Source organism: Neofelis nebulosa, chromosome 4 (assembly GCF_028018385.1).
Source record: "Neofelis nebulosa isolate mNeoNeb1 chromosome 4, mNeoNeb1.pri, whole genome shotgun sequence".
Classification (NCBI taxonomy): domain Eukaryota; kingdom Metazoa; phylum Chordata; class Mammalia; order Carnivora; family Felidae; genus Neofelis; species Neofelis nebulosa.
Genome location: NC_080785.1, coordinates 162,579,101 through 162,594,831, shown reverse-complemented (window position 1 = coordinate 162,594,831; position 15,731 = coordinate 162,579,101). Strand labels below are relative to the sequence as shown.

Below are 15,731 nucleotides of genomic sequence, written 5' to 3'. Positions count from 1 at the left end.
CGGCCCCTGCAGTCAATGACTACAACCATTTACTCTCCCATCCAGTGACCTCCCCAACCAATGACCCCCTCCACAACAAGTACTAGCTAGTAGACCCTCAACTACTAAGCCTTACCAGTGACCCCCTAATCAATTATTCCCCTAACCAGTGACCCTCCAACAACAAGCAACCATGAGCGAGCCCATCTATTGCTACCCCACCAATGACCCAAACAGTAATTTCACTAATCAGTGACCCATCAATGCCTTCCCAACTAATAATCCATCAGGGACTCCCAAACCAATTATCTCATCCATGACCCCTGAAAGTCATTTCTCCAACTGGTGACTATAACTGGTGACCCCACTAGTGCCTTCTAATCAGTGATCCCCTACTGATGACCTACCTTCCTTCCCAACTAATAATCCCCATCAATGGCCCCTTCCCATTAACCCTAAACTAGTGACAATAATAACACCAACAGTGGTCTCTATCCATGACTTCCAACAATGACCCCCACTTAGGAACCTCTCAAACATCAACCTCAATCAATATCTCCCTTTAGTGACTTCCCAACCCGCAATCTCTATCAGGAAAGCCAAATAGTGCCCCTCAATTAGACTTCTCCAATGAATAACCCTCACCAGCTACCTAGACCAATCAATCCCAAACAATGACACTCTAACTAATGAACCCATTATTCACTCCAGCTAATTGCTGCCCTTAAGCAGTAGCCTCCATCAAGAACCTCCTAATATAAAGTAATCATCTGGGTTTGCCCCTTTCCTCCAGCCCCAAAAACTGGACATTGAGGAGCAGATATGAGAAAGCTCATAAGACAGTACCAGCCCCCCTGCCACACATAGTTGTCAGCTGAGACAAGTCAAAGGTCAGGGATTGGAGACCAAAGGCATAGAACTTGGATGAGGTACCAGCAGTCAGTAGGAATCAGAGACCAGAGGTCAGGCAGTCAAAGAGCAGAGGTGAGTGGCTGCAGATCCCTTACCTGGTTCTCCACGGAGCCAGGAGGTAGGCTTGGGGTCAAAGTCTCCTTGTTCTTCTTCTTCTTCCTGCCCTTCCCCTTACGACCTCGCCCTTTTTTCTTCCCTTTTCCCTTCCCCTTACGTCGAGGGGCTGGAGTTTCTGGCTCACCCTGGGGGGCCTGGGAAGAGGACCTCCATCAGGTCCAGAGCCCCTCAGCGGAGCCCCCATGGCTCAGTCATCTGGGACCATGCTGGCACATGGCTCATTGGTCCCATGTTTTGAACCCAGGGCTCACTCAGTCCTGTGACCTAGGGTCAAGCATACAATCTGGATCCAAGAATCACTCAGTTATGTGAGACTTAGATCAAGGTCACTCATGCCTAGGATCTTCTTGAGGGCAGGAGTCACTCAGTCCCAGGTAGGGGTCAGAATTCACTCATTCCTGAGATCTGGATCCAGGGATGATTCAGCCTGACCTCAGGACAAACGCCTCACTTACCCCTGTGGCTATAGGGTCCAGGTTGTCACAGCCAGGAAGGTACCGCTCACAGGCCTGGAAGGCAGCCTGAGGATCTGGACTTATCAGCAACTCCTGAATATCTCCCTGGGGAAAGGATGGGGGCCAGGGAAAGAAAGCCACAGGCTGACTCTGACACCCTATTCCAAGCACCAAGGCTTGGTATTTCTCTACCCAGGGCCCCATAAGTATAAAGAGGGGGTGGCCCCACCACAGCCCCCACAATCCCTCTGAGAGGGAGGAAGATTCTGTCACGGTCACACCAAATCACAGCCATAAATCATACCCTACAACACCTGTCCCATCAGAGGCACATTTGTTCCTTTGCCCCCAAGCACCTGACACCTAATATGTGCCAGGTGCCCTTTAAGGTGTTGGGGATAAGGAGGGGAACAAGATGAATGTGGTCCCTGGCCCCCTGGAGGGGACACACATCACAACCACACACAGTCACACACCATCGTAACAACCAGTACAGTCCCATGTCTCCACCGGATTCTACCACGAGTCAAGCATGCGCCACTGCGTACTATTGTTTTGTGGCTCTATGATCTCATGCACCGCAAGATGCACAACGATGCATTCCGCTCCCTCTCCTCAGCTTCCTGGACCTGGGGTGAAGCTGGACAAAACGCCTTCCCGTCCCCTGCCTCAGTTTCCCCGACCACTGAACCCCTACCTCAAAAGTCTCCTCCCCGAGGTCCTGGGTGCCCAACACAGTGAGTCCAGCCGTGCTAATGAATCGAGGCCCCTGGCCCAACGTGGGGGGCCGAGGTTCACAGTCGGCCACCAGAGTCACCATCCTGCCATCCACACTGATTGCCACACGGTGCCACCTGCAAGAGGACAGTCTCAGTGGGGGGTGCTTCTCACCCCACTTCTCTCTGGACCCCAACCTTCCCTATACTCACCTGCCATCCATGAGGTTGACCTGCTGGGGGAGGGGGCTGAAGGGGTCACCTAGGAGACCCAGAGCTGGCCCCAGAGCCAGGCCCAGCTGCCGAGTACCACCCTCATCATAAATGGACAGAAGGACAGATTGGTTGGCTGGTTGGCCCCGCAGAGTGATCAGCACGGAAAAGTTCTCGGGAAAGTGCCCATCTGAAGGGGCAGAGGGAAAGGGGCAGCTTAGAGGGCCTGGCAGGGACCCATGCTCCCAGGATGACCCCGCCAACCCCTCCTGCACTGACTCACCTGGAAAAAGCTCCCACGTAGGGGTGCCAAGTGTGGTGGCCTTGCCAACCCTGAATGCCCGGTCACCCTCCGGGGCCCTCTGGGGGCAGAAGCCAGGCCCTTCAGAGACCCCAGCCTGGCCCCCTCGCACACCCAGGGCCTTCAGCACATCCACAGGGTCTGCTGTAGAGAGAAGCCGGGGTGCAGGGCAGTTAAAAAAATCTAGGACTCCACGTGAGCAGCAGCTCAGGTTTGGGGGCTTCAGCCCCCCACGGTGTCTGTGGGTCAGAGAGAAGGAGCAGGCGCGGGACCTGACCCACCTCACCACCCCACAGCTGTTCCAGCCTCGTCAGCCTGTTGACTCCTGTTCCCCACCACCCCACCCCCACCCCCGCTTGGTTTTTGGTAGGGGAAAAAAAAAAAGCTGACCTACTTCTGGGATGAATCAAGGCTTCCTGGCCTGAGCCCCAGAGCCAGACTGTCCCCCTCTCTGCTCTCCCCCGCACCAACTCCCTGGGGCTGCTTCCCAGCCTGAAGCCCCCTGCCAGGGGAAACCCGCTTGGAGAGGGGGGGCTCCTAGTGTGTGTCTCCCCCACCTCCTCCCTCTGACCTCCTCCTTTGACTGCCACTTCCTCTGAATTCCTCCTCCCTGATCATCACCCATGATCTACTCTCTTTCGCCACTACCTCTCCTGACTTCTTCCTTCTGACCCCCTCCTTGATCACCATCACCCATGACTTCCTCTTTCTGCCTAACCCAGTCTCCTCCATCTGACCTGTGACCTCCCCATTTTATCACCTTCTCTGACCTCCTCCTGATGACTGCCTCTCTCTAATAACCTCCTGACCTCCTCCCTCTGACCCTATCCCTCCTGACCTCCTCCCTCTGACCCTATCCCTCCTGACCTCCTCCCTCTGACCCTATCCCTCTTATCCTAGCAAAGGAGGGAACTGGTGTGGCCCAACCAGATCCTAATCCAGGCCATCCTACCAGCCCCACCCCACACAGCAGGCCAGTGCTAAGTGGAACCACATGGCTTGGGCAGGGGAGGGCGGGGGCTTCCTCTGGGCCCAAAGCCCCTGCCTGCTCTCCCCTCCCCCCAGCAGACTGTCCCACTGACCCCCTGACCCAGCCTCTTGGCAGGAGCCAGATTCTGTCAAATCTGTCCATGACCTCAGCCTGGGGGCGGTTCTACTGACCTCACCATTGGGAGTGAGGGTGGGGGGCCAGACTTGGGGGAGATAGGGGCTTGGATGAGGGACCCCCATCCCAGCTCCTCCTGGGTCAGACCCTTCATTCTCCAGATTTACAGACCCTTATTCCAGCCTCCGCTCACTCTTGCCTCCAACCTCCTGTTCTGTCTTTCTCCTCTCCCCCTCCCTGCCCTCTCTCTGTCCCACTTTCTGTGTTGGTCTTTCCAGGTCTTTCTCTGCATCCAACTCTGAATCAGTCTGTCTCTCTCACTCTCTTGTTTCCTAGCTCTTTCTGCGTGTCTCCTGGTACTTCATTGGTTCTCCTTCCTCTCTGTCTCTCTGTCCCTCTGTCCCTCCTCTCTCTCCCTCTCCCTCTCTCTCTCTATAGATAGATAGATAGATAGATAGATAGATAGATAGATATACATATACATACATATACATATATACACATATCTGGCGGGGGTTACTCTCCTCATCCCCCTCTCTCTCCATACACACACACACACACACACACACACACACACACACCCCTGTTCTGCTGCTGCCACCACCAGCCCCGTCTCTAATTGCCTGTTCTCTGGCTAGGCTGTCATTAAGAGGTATTTGGGTTACAGTCCCCTGAGACTAAGATCTGGGCTCCCAGGCTCTGTCAACCACAAGGGTCACTCCCCCATGGAATGATCATCCCAGCTGCCCCCTCTCCAGGCTGGAGCCCCAGGGAGGGCTGAGAGTCACGACCCCGTACAGTATGGCTCTCCCAGGCTTTCCCCTCACCCAGACCCCTGTCTCGATGCAGCAGGAATGGGTGTCCCCTCAACCAGCTGCTCAGTCACATTTAAAAAGTCCTTCTCAGCACCTAATCCAAATGTCTCTTGCTTCAATCTTGCATATCTTCTGTAGTGACCTTTCAGAAACTGACTGCCCTTTCTTTTCATGGCTGGCTTTGTGACAAGGGGATACACAAGAGGCATTGAGTCCTGCCTGCAGGGTCAGAGGGTGGGGGTCTGTCAGGGACCCAGCCGGACCTTCCCCCACTCTCTCTACTGTCCTGGTCAGGGCCCCAAGAAGATGTTGGATGGGGTCTAGGATATGAAGGGAGGCAGGCAGGGACTAACTAGGCTGGGGCATGGTTGGGATCTCCTCAGATGTTCAGGAGAGCACAGGTGTGGGTGTGGGTGCTACTGTGTACATGAGATTGTGTAAGCAAGTGCATGACTCTGTATGGACCAGGGAATGGCTGAGCACGTTGTCAGCATAGGCCAAGGATTTGGCCTACAATGGAGAGCGAGGTGCAGCTATTTGATGTGTGGGTGGGTATCTCCTGGCAGTGAGTTCACAGTCCAGCTGGTCATGCAGGTGAGTCTGTGATTATAATAGGCGACACTTGAGATGGGGAACTGTGGTCACATGGGAGAGTACGGACAAGTCGGCGAGCAGGTGACTGGTTGTGAATGCTGACTGTGTTGTGTGGATACCAGTGCACACATGTGCAAGAGTTGGAACGTGTAGGAGGGTGACAAAGGCTGTGACCCTGTGGCGGGTGGCTGCTGGGGTTGCCTGGGGCGTGGGCCCCGGTGTTTCACTTTGGGGTGTCCCAGAGGGCTTATATTTTGAATGGATGCCTATGATGGCACGAATGTATGGATGTGTCAGCATGGGAATGGGACATAGGCCAATTTAGGATAATCCACGTGAACAGGCACCTCCCTGAACTCCAGAGAAAGTGAGAAAGTGCAGGATGGGTGTGTGTGTGTGTGTGTGCGTGTGTGTGTGTGTGTGTGTGTGTGTGTGTGTGTGTTGGGGGACTGAGCTCACCCTAGGGAGCGATTTCCAGGAGGCTCTAGCCCAGCCTCTCTCAGACCAGGGATGCCACTTGAGGGACCACAACCTTCCCAAACCCCTGGGCGCCCCCAACCGCGAACCCTATGGGGCGGAGCTCGGCGCTCAGCCAAAAGCGCGCAGCTGGGCGTGCGTCAGCGCTGACTCACCCGTCCGCCGGCCCCCGGGACCCTTGGGGCCCCTGAGAAATTCCTCGGGAAAAACACCCGCAGCTCTCTCGGCTGGGGGGAGCAACTTCCACTTCCGCCCCCGCCCGCGCTCCGCCCCGCCCCGCCCCGCGCCCCGCCCCGCCTCGCCCCTCACCGCGGCCCTCCCGAGGCCCTGTCCATGGTGCTGATCGCGGCTCTGGGGAGCGCGGGGTGGGGGGAGGGGGGAGAAGTGGGGACAGAGGAGGTGGGCGCGCGCCAATTGGAGGCAGAGGAGGGAGAGGAAGAATAGGATGGAGCCATTAGGGGAGATGGAAAGGAAACTCTGAGTCCCCGATTAGCCCCCTCCCTTACTCGTCCCCACTCACCTTCACCCCCAGAATCACCCACTCACGTCCTCATGGGCGATTGTTTACGCCCCAGAATCACAACAGACCCTCATCGGGTCACCCAAAGACAAACAATCATACGCGTAACACTCACACGATTATTCTCTTAGGTCAGCCCCACACAGACACACCCACAACTCACAATCACCATACCCTTGGCCAGGAATCACCCATCACCCACATTCATACAATAGTCGTCAACTCCCACACCCACTTTCCCACACACGATTTCACTTCAAATGGCCTCACACACACATTGCCGCACACACAACTCTACGTCGCATTCATTCCAACGCATCCACCAGTAAAACACGGCCACACGTTTCCCCCCTCCCGCCAGCTGTCACACCCACAAATCGCCCAGAGTCTGACACGCGAGCCCGAACACAACACCCTATCCACGCGCAATGCGCACGCCCCCCCTCCTTGCACGCCCCCCCCCATTCCTGACTCCACCCCATCTTTAGGACCTCGTTAGATCCTGCACCGGGGTCCTTTTTCTATCTCCTCCCTCCGGACTCACCGGCCTGCGTCCGGAGCAGAAGCTGCAGCGAGGCCAGGAGCAGGCAGAGGCCGGCCCGCGGCTGGCTCAGGCCTCGGCGACTCCCCATCCCGGCGGGCCCCACACGCAAGGCGGGGACCGGCCGGGGCGTCTACGGGGCGCGGCGTCTCCTCGGGCTCCGTGCGCTCACTTGCCGCGGCCGGCTCCACTCGGGATCGGCAGGAGACTGCGGGAGACCCCGCCCTGGCCTCGCCCTGCGCTCCAGAGCCCGGCCGGGCGGGGCTCGCTGGAGGGAGGGGGGGGGTGGCTGACAGCTGGTGGGGGAGTTGGGAAAGTTTGTGCTGAGTGCTGATTGGCCGGCCAAGGCCGGAGCCCTGGGCAAGGAGCTGGGTCCTCTATGCCCCACCCCACAGTGGAGGAAAAGGGTCACTCCCACCCAGCCTTAGAATTCGGGGTTCCAGACTTACCCCAAACTCTTTCCTCCTAACAGGCTCCCTCAAGGGAAGTCTTAGCCTCATTCAAACCTTCAGCCTCCATCCAAGCTCTGGAATTAAGGGATATAGCTTTGTACCAAATCTATTCTGTCTCACCCAGGCCCCCAAATGGGGTTCCAGCCTGATGCCCAATTCTCACTCATTTCCTTTACCCCAGTGCTTAGTCACACTATGAAAGGTCCCAGCTTCATCCCAAGGCCTTCCCTTCAGGTGTCTAAATAGAGAATCCTGATCCCACCTCCAACCTCACCCCAGATTACAAAGTGGGGTTCCCAGCTTTACCCCAAACTCTCATTTCCCCACCTAAATTCCAGAATTGGATGTCCTGGCCTCACCCCCAAACCCTCGACATGCATTCCAAAAACATAGCTCTCTACTTCCCCCCAAACTCTTAACCTTCAAACAAAGGGTCCCATCTCCCATCTCTAGCCTTCCTCTCCCCTCTCCCTGACTCAGGTCCCCAAATGGATGCCCTAGCCCCAATTCCAAATCTTCACATATGCCCCTATTAAATGGGGGAGTCTTGCCCTATCTGAAAACAGGGCACTGCCGCAGGGGGAGGTGGCGGGGAGGTGGATCCCTGCCACGTCTGGGGTGAGGCAGAGCTGTCTCTCATCCTACTGGGACCCCCCACTGTGAAGTTCCCTCCCCCCCCAGGGGGTCACATGGAGCTGTCTGTGCAATTGAACAAGCACAGACTTGCAGGATCTCAGGGTGCTTCTGCAAGGAGGAACCCAAGGGGCGTATCCTGGGCCCTAAACTGCCCCACCATGGAGAAGAGGGAGAAGCCAGCAGTGTCTCCCTCCCAGGCTCTGGCTCCACGGACAAAGAGTCTCTGTGTCCCAGGAGAGGAGGGGTGGGGCCCCATCTGGCCTGAGGGTGAAATGGGGGCTGTGGGGTGGGGAGAGAGAGGGAATCTCCCCAAGCTGCTCCTCCTCCCTCCTCAGGGACCTTGAGGCTAAGACTTCTCCTGCTAAAAGATTCTCATAAAGATACTGCCCTGCTCTGCCCTGCCCTGCCCTGCCCTGCCCTGCCTTGCTGGGAAGTTCTTCCTAATCTAACCCCATCTTCGGACATATCTATGCCCATTCCCCTTTTTGAAAGGACCCTTCTGGGACCACACTCGCTGTCATTTTCTCTCATTCTCTCCCTCCAATCAGAGATTCTTTGCCCAGAATAGAGACAGGAAGGGAATACCCCTGCTAGTTCCCCCAGCCCTAAATAATTTGAAATCATAATAAAAAGACCCTAGTTATGAGTGTAGCAGTGAGGAGAAGAAATTTTTCACAGATAAAGGAAAGAGGCTATTTTGAGGTTAAAGGTTTCCTCCCAGCTGCCTGTCCAGGGTCCGTTCAGAATTGGCATCATCTGGGATCCCTTCGCCTTGCGGGGAATCCGTTGGAGGGTGTCTCGGAGGGGGCAGAGGAGCCAAGGGATGGGTGGCAGGAGTCAGGTGCTGGCCAGCAGAGGTCACCCATCCAGGGAGGGATCAACATGGCCGACGCACCCCGGACTGTACTGATCTCAGGCTGCTCGTCGGGAATTGGCCTGGAGCTCGCAGTACAGCTGGCTCATGACCACAGGCAGCGCTACCAAGGTTAGAGGCCCAGGGTGGGGCCGGGAAGGGCAGGGGTGGGCACGGCTTCTGAGGACCTTCAGCCGTCCTGGCACTATTTCCACTAGCCCATCCCTTCAGCTGTATTTGTGGGCTTGAGGAGGACCCAGGACACATGGAGGCCCCCTTCCCACCTCTGCTCAGGAATCACCCCTTCATCCAACCAATATTTCTTGTGCACCTACTGGGCGCCAGGCACTATTCAAGGTGCTGGAAACACAGCTCTGAACAAAATAGACAAAAATCTCTGCCCCGAGCAGTGGTGTGAGGGAGGAGAGGGAGAACAGACAATAAACAGATTTTAAAATTGTATGATATGTCTAGTGCCAATAAGTGCTGAGAAGCAAAATAAAACAAGGGTAGAGTGTGGTAGGAAGTGGGAGGTTGGTGATACTTTTTAAAGGGCTGGTGGGGAGGGCTTCCCGGAGCCTCCACTTCGCATTCCCTAGGACTCCCCTCCCCTACCCCTCCCCTGATTACCGCTCCAGAATAAGCCTCTTAAGTGACCCTGACCTTGGGGGCTTAAGGGGGTGGGGGTGGGGGGCTCTAAATCTAGGGACCTGGCCTCCTGCAACTCTGGAGTAAAGTGCCCCAGTCTGCACCCCCCCCCCCCCGGGAACCTCTGACCCAGAGCACGCTGGAGCTGAAGTGGGCACAGGGCCACTACGTAAGAGGAGGTTGCAGGGGGCAAGGGCATTGCCCCAGTTGGCGGGGCTGATTCTCCCAGCCCTCTGCCCTCTGTCTTAGACACACACACAGCTTTGGGTGTGACAGTCTGAGGGTCAGGGTGCAAGGAAGCCATAGCACAGCATGTGTCTCCGTGCACACGCAGTGAGTGTGTAAAACTGCTGAAGGATGTTTATTCAATCACTTCCCGGCCTTTTGGCGAAGATCAGGTGTGAAGGATGTTTACCGAGTGCTTACAATGTGCCAGGTTCTGATCAAAGTGTCTCGCATCACGTGTATCAGTTAATCCCCGTATCGCCCCTATGAGGTGGCCATTACCATTAGCTCCATCTTAGAAGTGAGGAAACTGAGGCACATTGGGCCAAAGATCCTTGCCCAAGGTCGCCCAGCTGGAAAGTGGCAGAGCCTGGATTTGAACCCAGGCAACCCAGTCCCTGTGGCCACACTTGTCACTGTATGTAGATGCATGTGGTCCCATTCATCTGTGCAACACCCACGAATCACACGGGCCCACGGATCACATGAAAGTGCCCACCAGGGCTGTGCATGTGTGATTGTGGGTACATGCACGAGGGGTACAAACAGGTACGCAGGTATTTGAGCTCAGCACGCCAACAAACCCAGGTTGTTGTAGGGGCGGGACGGACAAGGAACTTCACTTTGCTGAGCCTCAGTGTGTCAGCCACTTCACCTACTTGTCCTGGCTTCTATTGCTAAGTAGCAAATCATCCCAAAACTTATGGTGTAATAGAACAACTGTAATCATCTGTCCCTCATGTTTTACAAGGCCATAAATTTGGAAGGGCTCGGCCAGGCAGTTCTGGCTCAGGGTCAAAGGCTACAACTGGAACAGTGCGGGGTAGTCATGGGCCTGGGCAGGCATGAACCTCAGGGCTTCTCCATGTGGTCCCTCTATCTGGCTAGCTTGGGCTTCCTCCCAGCAAGGTAGCCTCGGGATAGCTGGGCCGCTACAAGGTGGCTGGAGATTTTGAGAGTGAACGTTACAGCAAACAAGGCAGAAACTGCAGCATCCTTTCTGGCTGAATCCCAGAAGCCATCCAATGTTACCTTCACCCTATTCTATTGACTCACAAGATTCAAGGAGAGGGACATGAGATTTCATGACTTGAGGGGGAGCAGAAAAGTTCTCAAAGAGCGTATGCGATGAAAGATATTGTGGCCATCTTTGGAAAATTAGTCAGTGGCCTAACCATAGGGAGGATTAGAGTCCTAATCATTGGAAGGATTAGAGGTTTATAAAAGTGTTTAGCACAGCGTTTGGCACATGGCAGGTATTTAATAAGCTGAAATTTCTGTGGATGATGGAAACATGGCTATTTGCATGTACACACACACACACACACACACACTGACCCTAAGTATGTATTTCTTTCCTCAAGGCAATATGTTCTATGTTTATTGGCTTCCTTCCTGGGCTATACATTCTGTGAAGCCAGGGACTTTGCCTATCTCATTTCATGCAATAGTCTCAGCACCTAGAATAGGGCACAGTGGATACTAAGTAGGTGCTCAGTAAAGGATGGATGAATGAATGGATGAAAGTACAGGTAAGTGAATGTACACAAATATGCATTTGTGGCCGTGTAGTGAATGTAAGTATGTAAACCTATGGGTCCCCATCCCTCTGTGACTGTTCATGCAAGATTATGGAAATACATGCAAATGAATGCAGAGGGAAAAGGAGCCCAGTGCCTGACCCAACACCGGTCTCTGTTCCCAGTGGTGGCCACCATGAGGGACCTGGGAAAGAAGGGGGCACTGGAAGCAGCTGCTGGAGAGGCTCTGGGGCAGACCCTCACCGTGGCCCAGCTGGACGTGTGCAGTGACGAGTCAGTGGCCCAGTGTCTCAGCTGCATCCAGGGAGGGGAAGTGGACGTGCTGGGTGAGACCGAACAGCCCCCGGGGGTCACTCCCCTCCCTGCCCTAACCACAGGTCCTTGTCCCAGCGAATCCTCTCCACTGTCTGAGCACCAGCTTTCCTGCTTCACCAGAAACCTGTAGCCCTGGACAGAAGGGGTAGACAAGCCGGCTAAAAGCCCAGGGTACCTGTTTATTAAGGATACAAGAATAAACTTGAGTCCTGGGTGTAGGATGGATTTTATTGAATAGAACTTCCCACATTTGGAGAAAACCATATGCAGTTGGAAAAATTACTCTGATGAGTCATTTTGGGGAAAGAGCTTCTGTTGAAGAAGCGACACAAGTTCCCTCGGAGGCTTTTGAAAGAGGGCAGGTGTGGCTGTTTTGATGCAATGTGGGGTCAGAGCTGAATGGCTCATGTATTAAGGGGAGGCTGTTCCCAGCAGCCCTTCCCCCCCACCCAGGGTTCAGGGTCCCTATAACAAATGTTAAACTATATGTAAAAATCACCAGGGCTCCACACTCTTCCACTCGAGATACTCTGGCCTGGCCCTGAATTTGGAGCAGGGGATGGGATGATCCAAGGAGTGTCCCTACAGGAGTGGCACTAGAAAGGTTTGGGGGACCTCAATGTAACCTCACCCCCCCTTAGTGAATAATGCTGGAGTGGGCCTGGTGGGGCCCTTGGAGGGCCTCAGCCTAGCTGCCATGCAGAACGTCTTCGACACCAACTTTTTCGGGGCTGTGCGTCTCGTCAGAGCTGTGCTTCCTGGCATGAAGAAAAGGAGAAAGGGCCACATTGTGGTGGTCAGCAGTGTGATGGGGCTGCAGGGTAAGCCCTGGGGACCCATCCCTGCGAATCCCCCCAGTGTCTGACCCTCCCCAGGCCAGAAGGATGGCAAATAGGTTTTAGCTCATACTCCAAATGAGCCTGTGTGGGGAAGGATTCCAAAGCTCTGAAGGAAGAATTTCTGGAAGAGTCTATGTCCACCATACTGTAAGAGGAGGCAGTGGTCTTACAAATACGGCCAATGGCCATCCACATCCAGTATCAGACCTACTTCCCAACACCTCTACAAGTCTCTCCCATCTCCCCAAACCCAAAAGAACCGTCAGAACTCCTCTGTGACGTTTTCTTGCCAAACACCTCCAACCAAGCCCTGGCGACGTCTAGCTCTGGGGCTCTGAGGTTCTGCAGAAACGGAGAGCAGTGATTGCTCAGTGATGTCTGCTATTGGCCTGCTATGGAGACCACCTGTTTGCCATCCAGGCTCCTGGGTCTTTCCTCCTTGAGTCCCTCTAGACTCCCTTCCTCCCCAAGGAAACGCCCTGGGATCCGCCCCCCTCCTCAGCAGGCCCCTTAAAGAATCCCCCTTACTTGTTAAGAATCTGATTCTACTACTCAGCCCCATCTCTTTGGTCCCTCTTCCAGCTGCACCTCCTAACCTCAGGGGCTACATTCCCTCTTAATAAAAACAGAGAACAGCCCCAGTGAATCGGACTTGACTTCAGGGGCCCTGGAAATCCTATGCTCAAGTGGCCCAGAGGTTTAGAGGATGGAGGGAAGAAGGGTTTTCCAGGGCTAAGGACAGGTGGAGCACAGGGCAACCCAGGACAACCTAATCCTGAGCCCATATGCTCCCATCACACATACATACACTCACCATGTTGGCCCTCGATAGGCCCTCATTCTGATCTTCAAACCCTCTTTGCTCTGTCTCCTGAAGACCCCATGTCCCTCCGGACCCACAAGCCCATCACCCAGACCCGAAAGGGCTCAACCTCCTCCAATCCTCTCAGGTGTCGTGTTCAATGAAGTCTATGCAGCCTCCAAGTTCGCCCTGGAGGGATTCTTTGAGAGCCTGGCTGTCCAGCTGCTGCAGTTCAACATCTTGTGAGGCGGGCGTTTGGGTAGTGAAGGGGGAACGGGAGACAGTGATGGGGAAAGACAAGGGAAACGGAGGCAGCAAGGAGGAGTGGGGTGGGAAGGCAGTGATGGTAGGGAAATGGAATCAGGAATGAGGAAAATGGAGGTATGGGAAGAGGATGGGCAGTACCAGGGGAAGGGCAGTGGATGGGCTGGGGAACCAGGAAGGATGGGGAGAGTGAGGAGGAGAGGGACGTTAATGGGGCCGCGAGGGGGTCGGGGTACCAGACCCCGGTGCCCCTCCCTATATCCCCAGCATCACCCTGGTGGAACCTGGTCCAGTGGTCACTGACTTTGAGGGGAAGCTCCTGGAGCAGGTTTCCACAGCCGAGTTCCCAGACACTGACCCTGACACCTTGCACTACTTCCGAGATTTCTACCTCCCAGCCTCCAGGGAGCTCTTTCGCTCTGTAGGGCAGAGCCCACAGGATGTGGCCCAGGTGAGTGGGGGGGGGGGGGGAGCGCAGAGCCCCAAGGACGCGGCTCGCTCGGGGGGGATGGGAGGGTGCCTCACCCTGCAAACCCCGCCTCCCTGAATCCAAGAACTCAGGGCTTCACCCCATAGGTCATCGTCAAGGTCATCAGTTCACCCAGACCCCCCCTGCGCCGACAGACCAACGCCCGCTACACCCCGCTGGCTGCACTCAAGGCTGTGGACCCCTCCGGCAGCCTTTACGTGCGCACCTCCCACCGCCTGCTCTTCCGCTGGACGCGCTTCCTCAACCTTGGCCTCCGATGTCTGGCCTGTGGCTGCCTCCGCATCCGAATATGGCCCCGGTGAGCAGAGCTTCACCCGCCCCCCCACCACCACCATGGTCAGGGCTGGGGCAGAAAGAGGGAGCCTTGGACCCTGGGCTGAGGAGCCCAGAGTAGGGAGGCTGGAGCTGTGTCTGGGAAGGTAAGGTAGGCTTCCTGGAGGAGGGGACATTGTTGCTGGACCTTGAAAGATGAAATAGACTGCCTCATTCAACCTCTGGACTTTATTATCTTGGGCCTGGAAATACAAGGATGATCTAAAACGCCTTCTACATAGAACCGAGTTGACTAAGGGGTCTTCAAGACTTTTCCGGTCACACAGCCCATCAGCAAAATGTTTCATGCACTCACCAGCGGCACATGTATATTTTTTTCATCAGATATATATTTGTTACCACTAGCAATCCCTATATTAAATATTTAATAAAGCTCAACTCCCTATGTCTAAATAAAAAATTTAAAAAGCAATAAGGTTCACTTCACACACATTAGAACGACTGCTACAAATAAACCGCGCAAACAAACAAAACTCGAGAAGATAACAAGTGTTGGTGACAATGTGAGGAAATTGGAACCTTTGTGCACTGTCGGTGAGAATGTAAAATGGTACTGTCACTATGGAAAATAGCACGATAGTTCCTCAAAAAACGAGACAGAATTATCACGTGACTCAGCAGTTCCACTTCTGGGTGTGACCCCAAAGAATTGAAAGCAGGGTCTCAAGGAGATATTGGCACACCCACATTCATGGCAGCATGATTCACAACGGCCAAATGTGGAAGCAACCCCATCAACGGGTCCATCAACAGAAGACTGGATAAACACAATGAGGTACATCCATTCCATACGATGGAATATTATTCAGCCTTAAAAAGGAAGTCAGTTCCAACACCTGCTACAACACGAATAAACCTCGAGAGCATTATACTCCGTGAAATAAGCTAGACACGAAAGGACAGATACTGTAGGATTCCACTTGGATGAGGTCCCTAGAGGAGTCCCATTCACAGAGATAGGAAGTAGATGGTGGGCTCCAGGAGGGGGTGGGGAGTCAGTGTTTTGGGGGGACAGAGTCTCCGTTTGCAAGACATAATGAGTTCTGGAGATGGGTGGTAGGGAGGGCTGCACAACCACGAGAATGTACTTAACGCCACAGAACTGAACACTTAAAAACGGTGAGGATGGTAAATTTCGTGTTATGTACATTTTATCACAATTAAATTTTTTATTTTTCATTATTTTTTATGTTTATTTATTTTTGACAGAGAGAGAGAGAGCGTGAGTGGGTGAGGGGCAGAGAGAGAAGGAGACAGAAGATCTGAAGCGGCGTCTGGGCTGACAGAGGAGAGCCCCACGCGGGGTCAAACTCATGAGCCATGAGAGATCATGACCTGAGCTGATGTCAGATACTTAACCGACTGAGTCACCCAGGCACACCCACAGTTAAAAATTTTTAAAAAGCAGGAGCCTGGGTGGCTCAGTTGGTTAAGCATCCGACCCATGATTTTGGCTCAGGTCATGATCTTTTTTTTTTTTTTAATTTTTTTTTAAACGTTTTATTTATTTTTGAGACAGAGAGAGACAGAGCATGAACGGGGGAGGGTCAGAGAGACAGGGAGACATGGAATCTGAAACAGGCTCCAG

At 54.3% G+C, this 15,731-nt stretch overlaps 2 protein-coding genes across 6 annotated transcripts in view; one reads left to right on the top strand and one right to left on the bottom strand.

Annotated features, from left to right (window-relative positions):
• Positions 1-6,988, bottom strand: part of COL5A3 (collagen type V alpha 3 chain) — a 35,959-nt gene extending 28,971 nt beyond the window's left edge. Inside the window, exons 1-6 of one of the 3 annotated variants that reach the window (XM_058728110.1) lie at positions 6,749-6,988; positions 2,676-2,837; positions 2,393-2,582; positions 2,161-2,317; positions 1,464-1,568; positions 987-1,142 (exon numbers count right to left, since the gene is read on the bottom strand). In XM_058728110.1, the coding sequence (XP_058584093.1) occupies positions 987-1,142; positions 1,464-1,568; positions 2,161-2,317; positions 2,393-2,582; positions 2,676-2,837; positions 6,749-6,836 (858 nt within the window). In that variant the 5' untranslated portion in view covers positions 6,837-6,988. Of the gene's footprint in view, positions 1-986; positions 1,143-1,463; positions 1,569-2,160; positions 2,318-2,392; positions 2,583-2,675; positions 2,838-6,748 lie in introns of those variants that run through there. The other 2 variants (XM_058728111.1, XM_058728112.1) reach the window with 2 other exon arrangements.
• A 1,696-nt stretch (positions 6,989-8,684) lies between these two features.
• On the top strand, positions 8,685-15,325 carry RDH8 (retinol dehydrogenase 8). Of its 3 annotated transcripts, none has more exons than XM_058728108.1 (6): positions 8,685-8,818; positions 11,265-11,426; positions 12,057-12,236; positions 13,205-13,298; positions 13,588-13,771; positions 13,945-15,325. In XM_058728108.1, the coding sequence occupies exons 1-6, from the start codon at positions 8,716-8,718 to the stop codon at positions 14,110-14,112; spliced, it is 891 nt and encodes a 296-aa protein (XP_058584091.1). In that variant the 5' UTR covers positions 8,685-8,715; the 3' UTR covers positions 14,113-15,325. The 3 variants fall into 3 exon arrangements, with proteins under 3 accessions (XP_058584091.1, XP_058584090.1, XP_058584092.1); XM_058728107.1 differs by having other exon boundaries at positions 13,897-15,325; XM_058728109.1 differs by lacking the exon at positions 12,057-12,236 and having other exon boundaries at positions 13,897-15,325.
• Positions 15,326-15,731: the final 406 nt, after the last annotated feature.

What these genes read in the sequence shown, in the direction of transcription:
- RDH8 (XM_058728107.1), top strand. Translation starts at nt 8,716, where the DNA reads ATGGCCGACGCACCCCGGACTGTACTGATCTCAGGCTGCTCGTCGGGA. An exon ending in CCACAGGCAGCGCTACCAAG is followed by an intron (nt 8,819 to 11,264) that starts GTTAGAGGCCCA and finishes CTCTGTTCCCAG; the next exon opens with TGGTGGCCACCATGAGGGAC. An exon ending in CAGTGTGATGGGGCTGCAGG is followed by an intron (nt 12,237 to 13,204) that starts GTAAGCCCTGGG and finishes CAATCCTCTCAG; the next exon opens with GTGTCGTGTTCAATGAAGTC.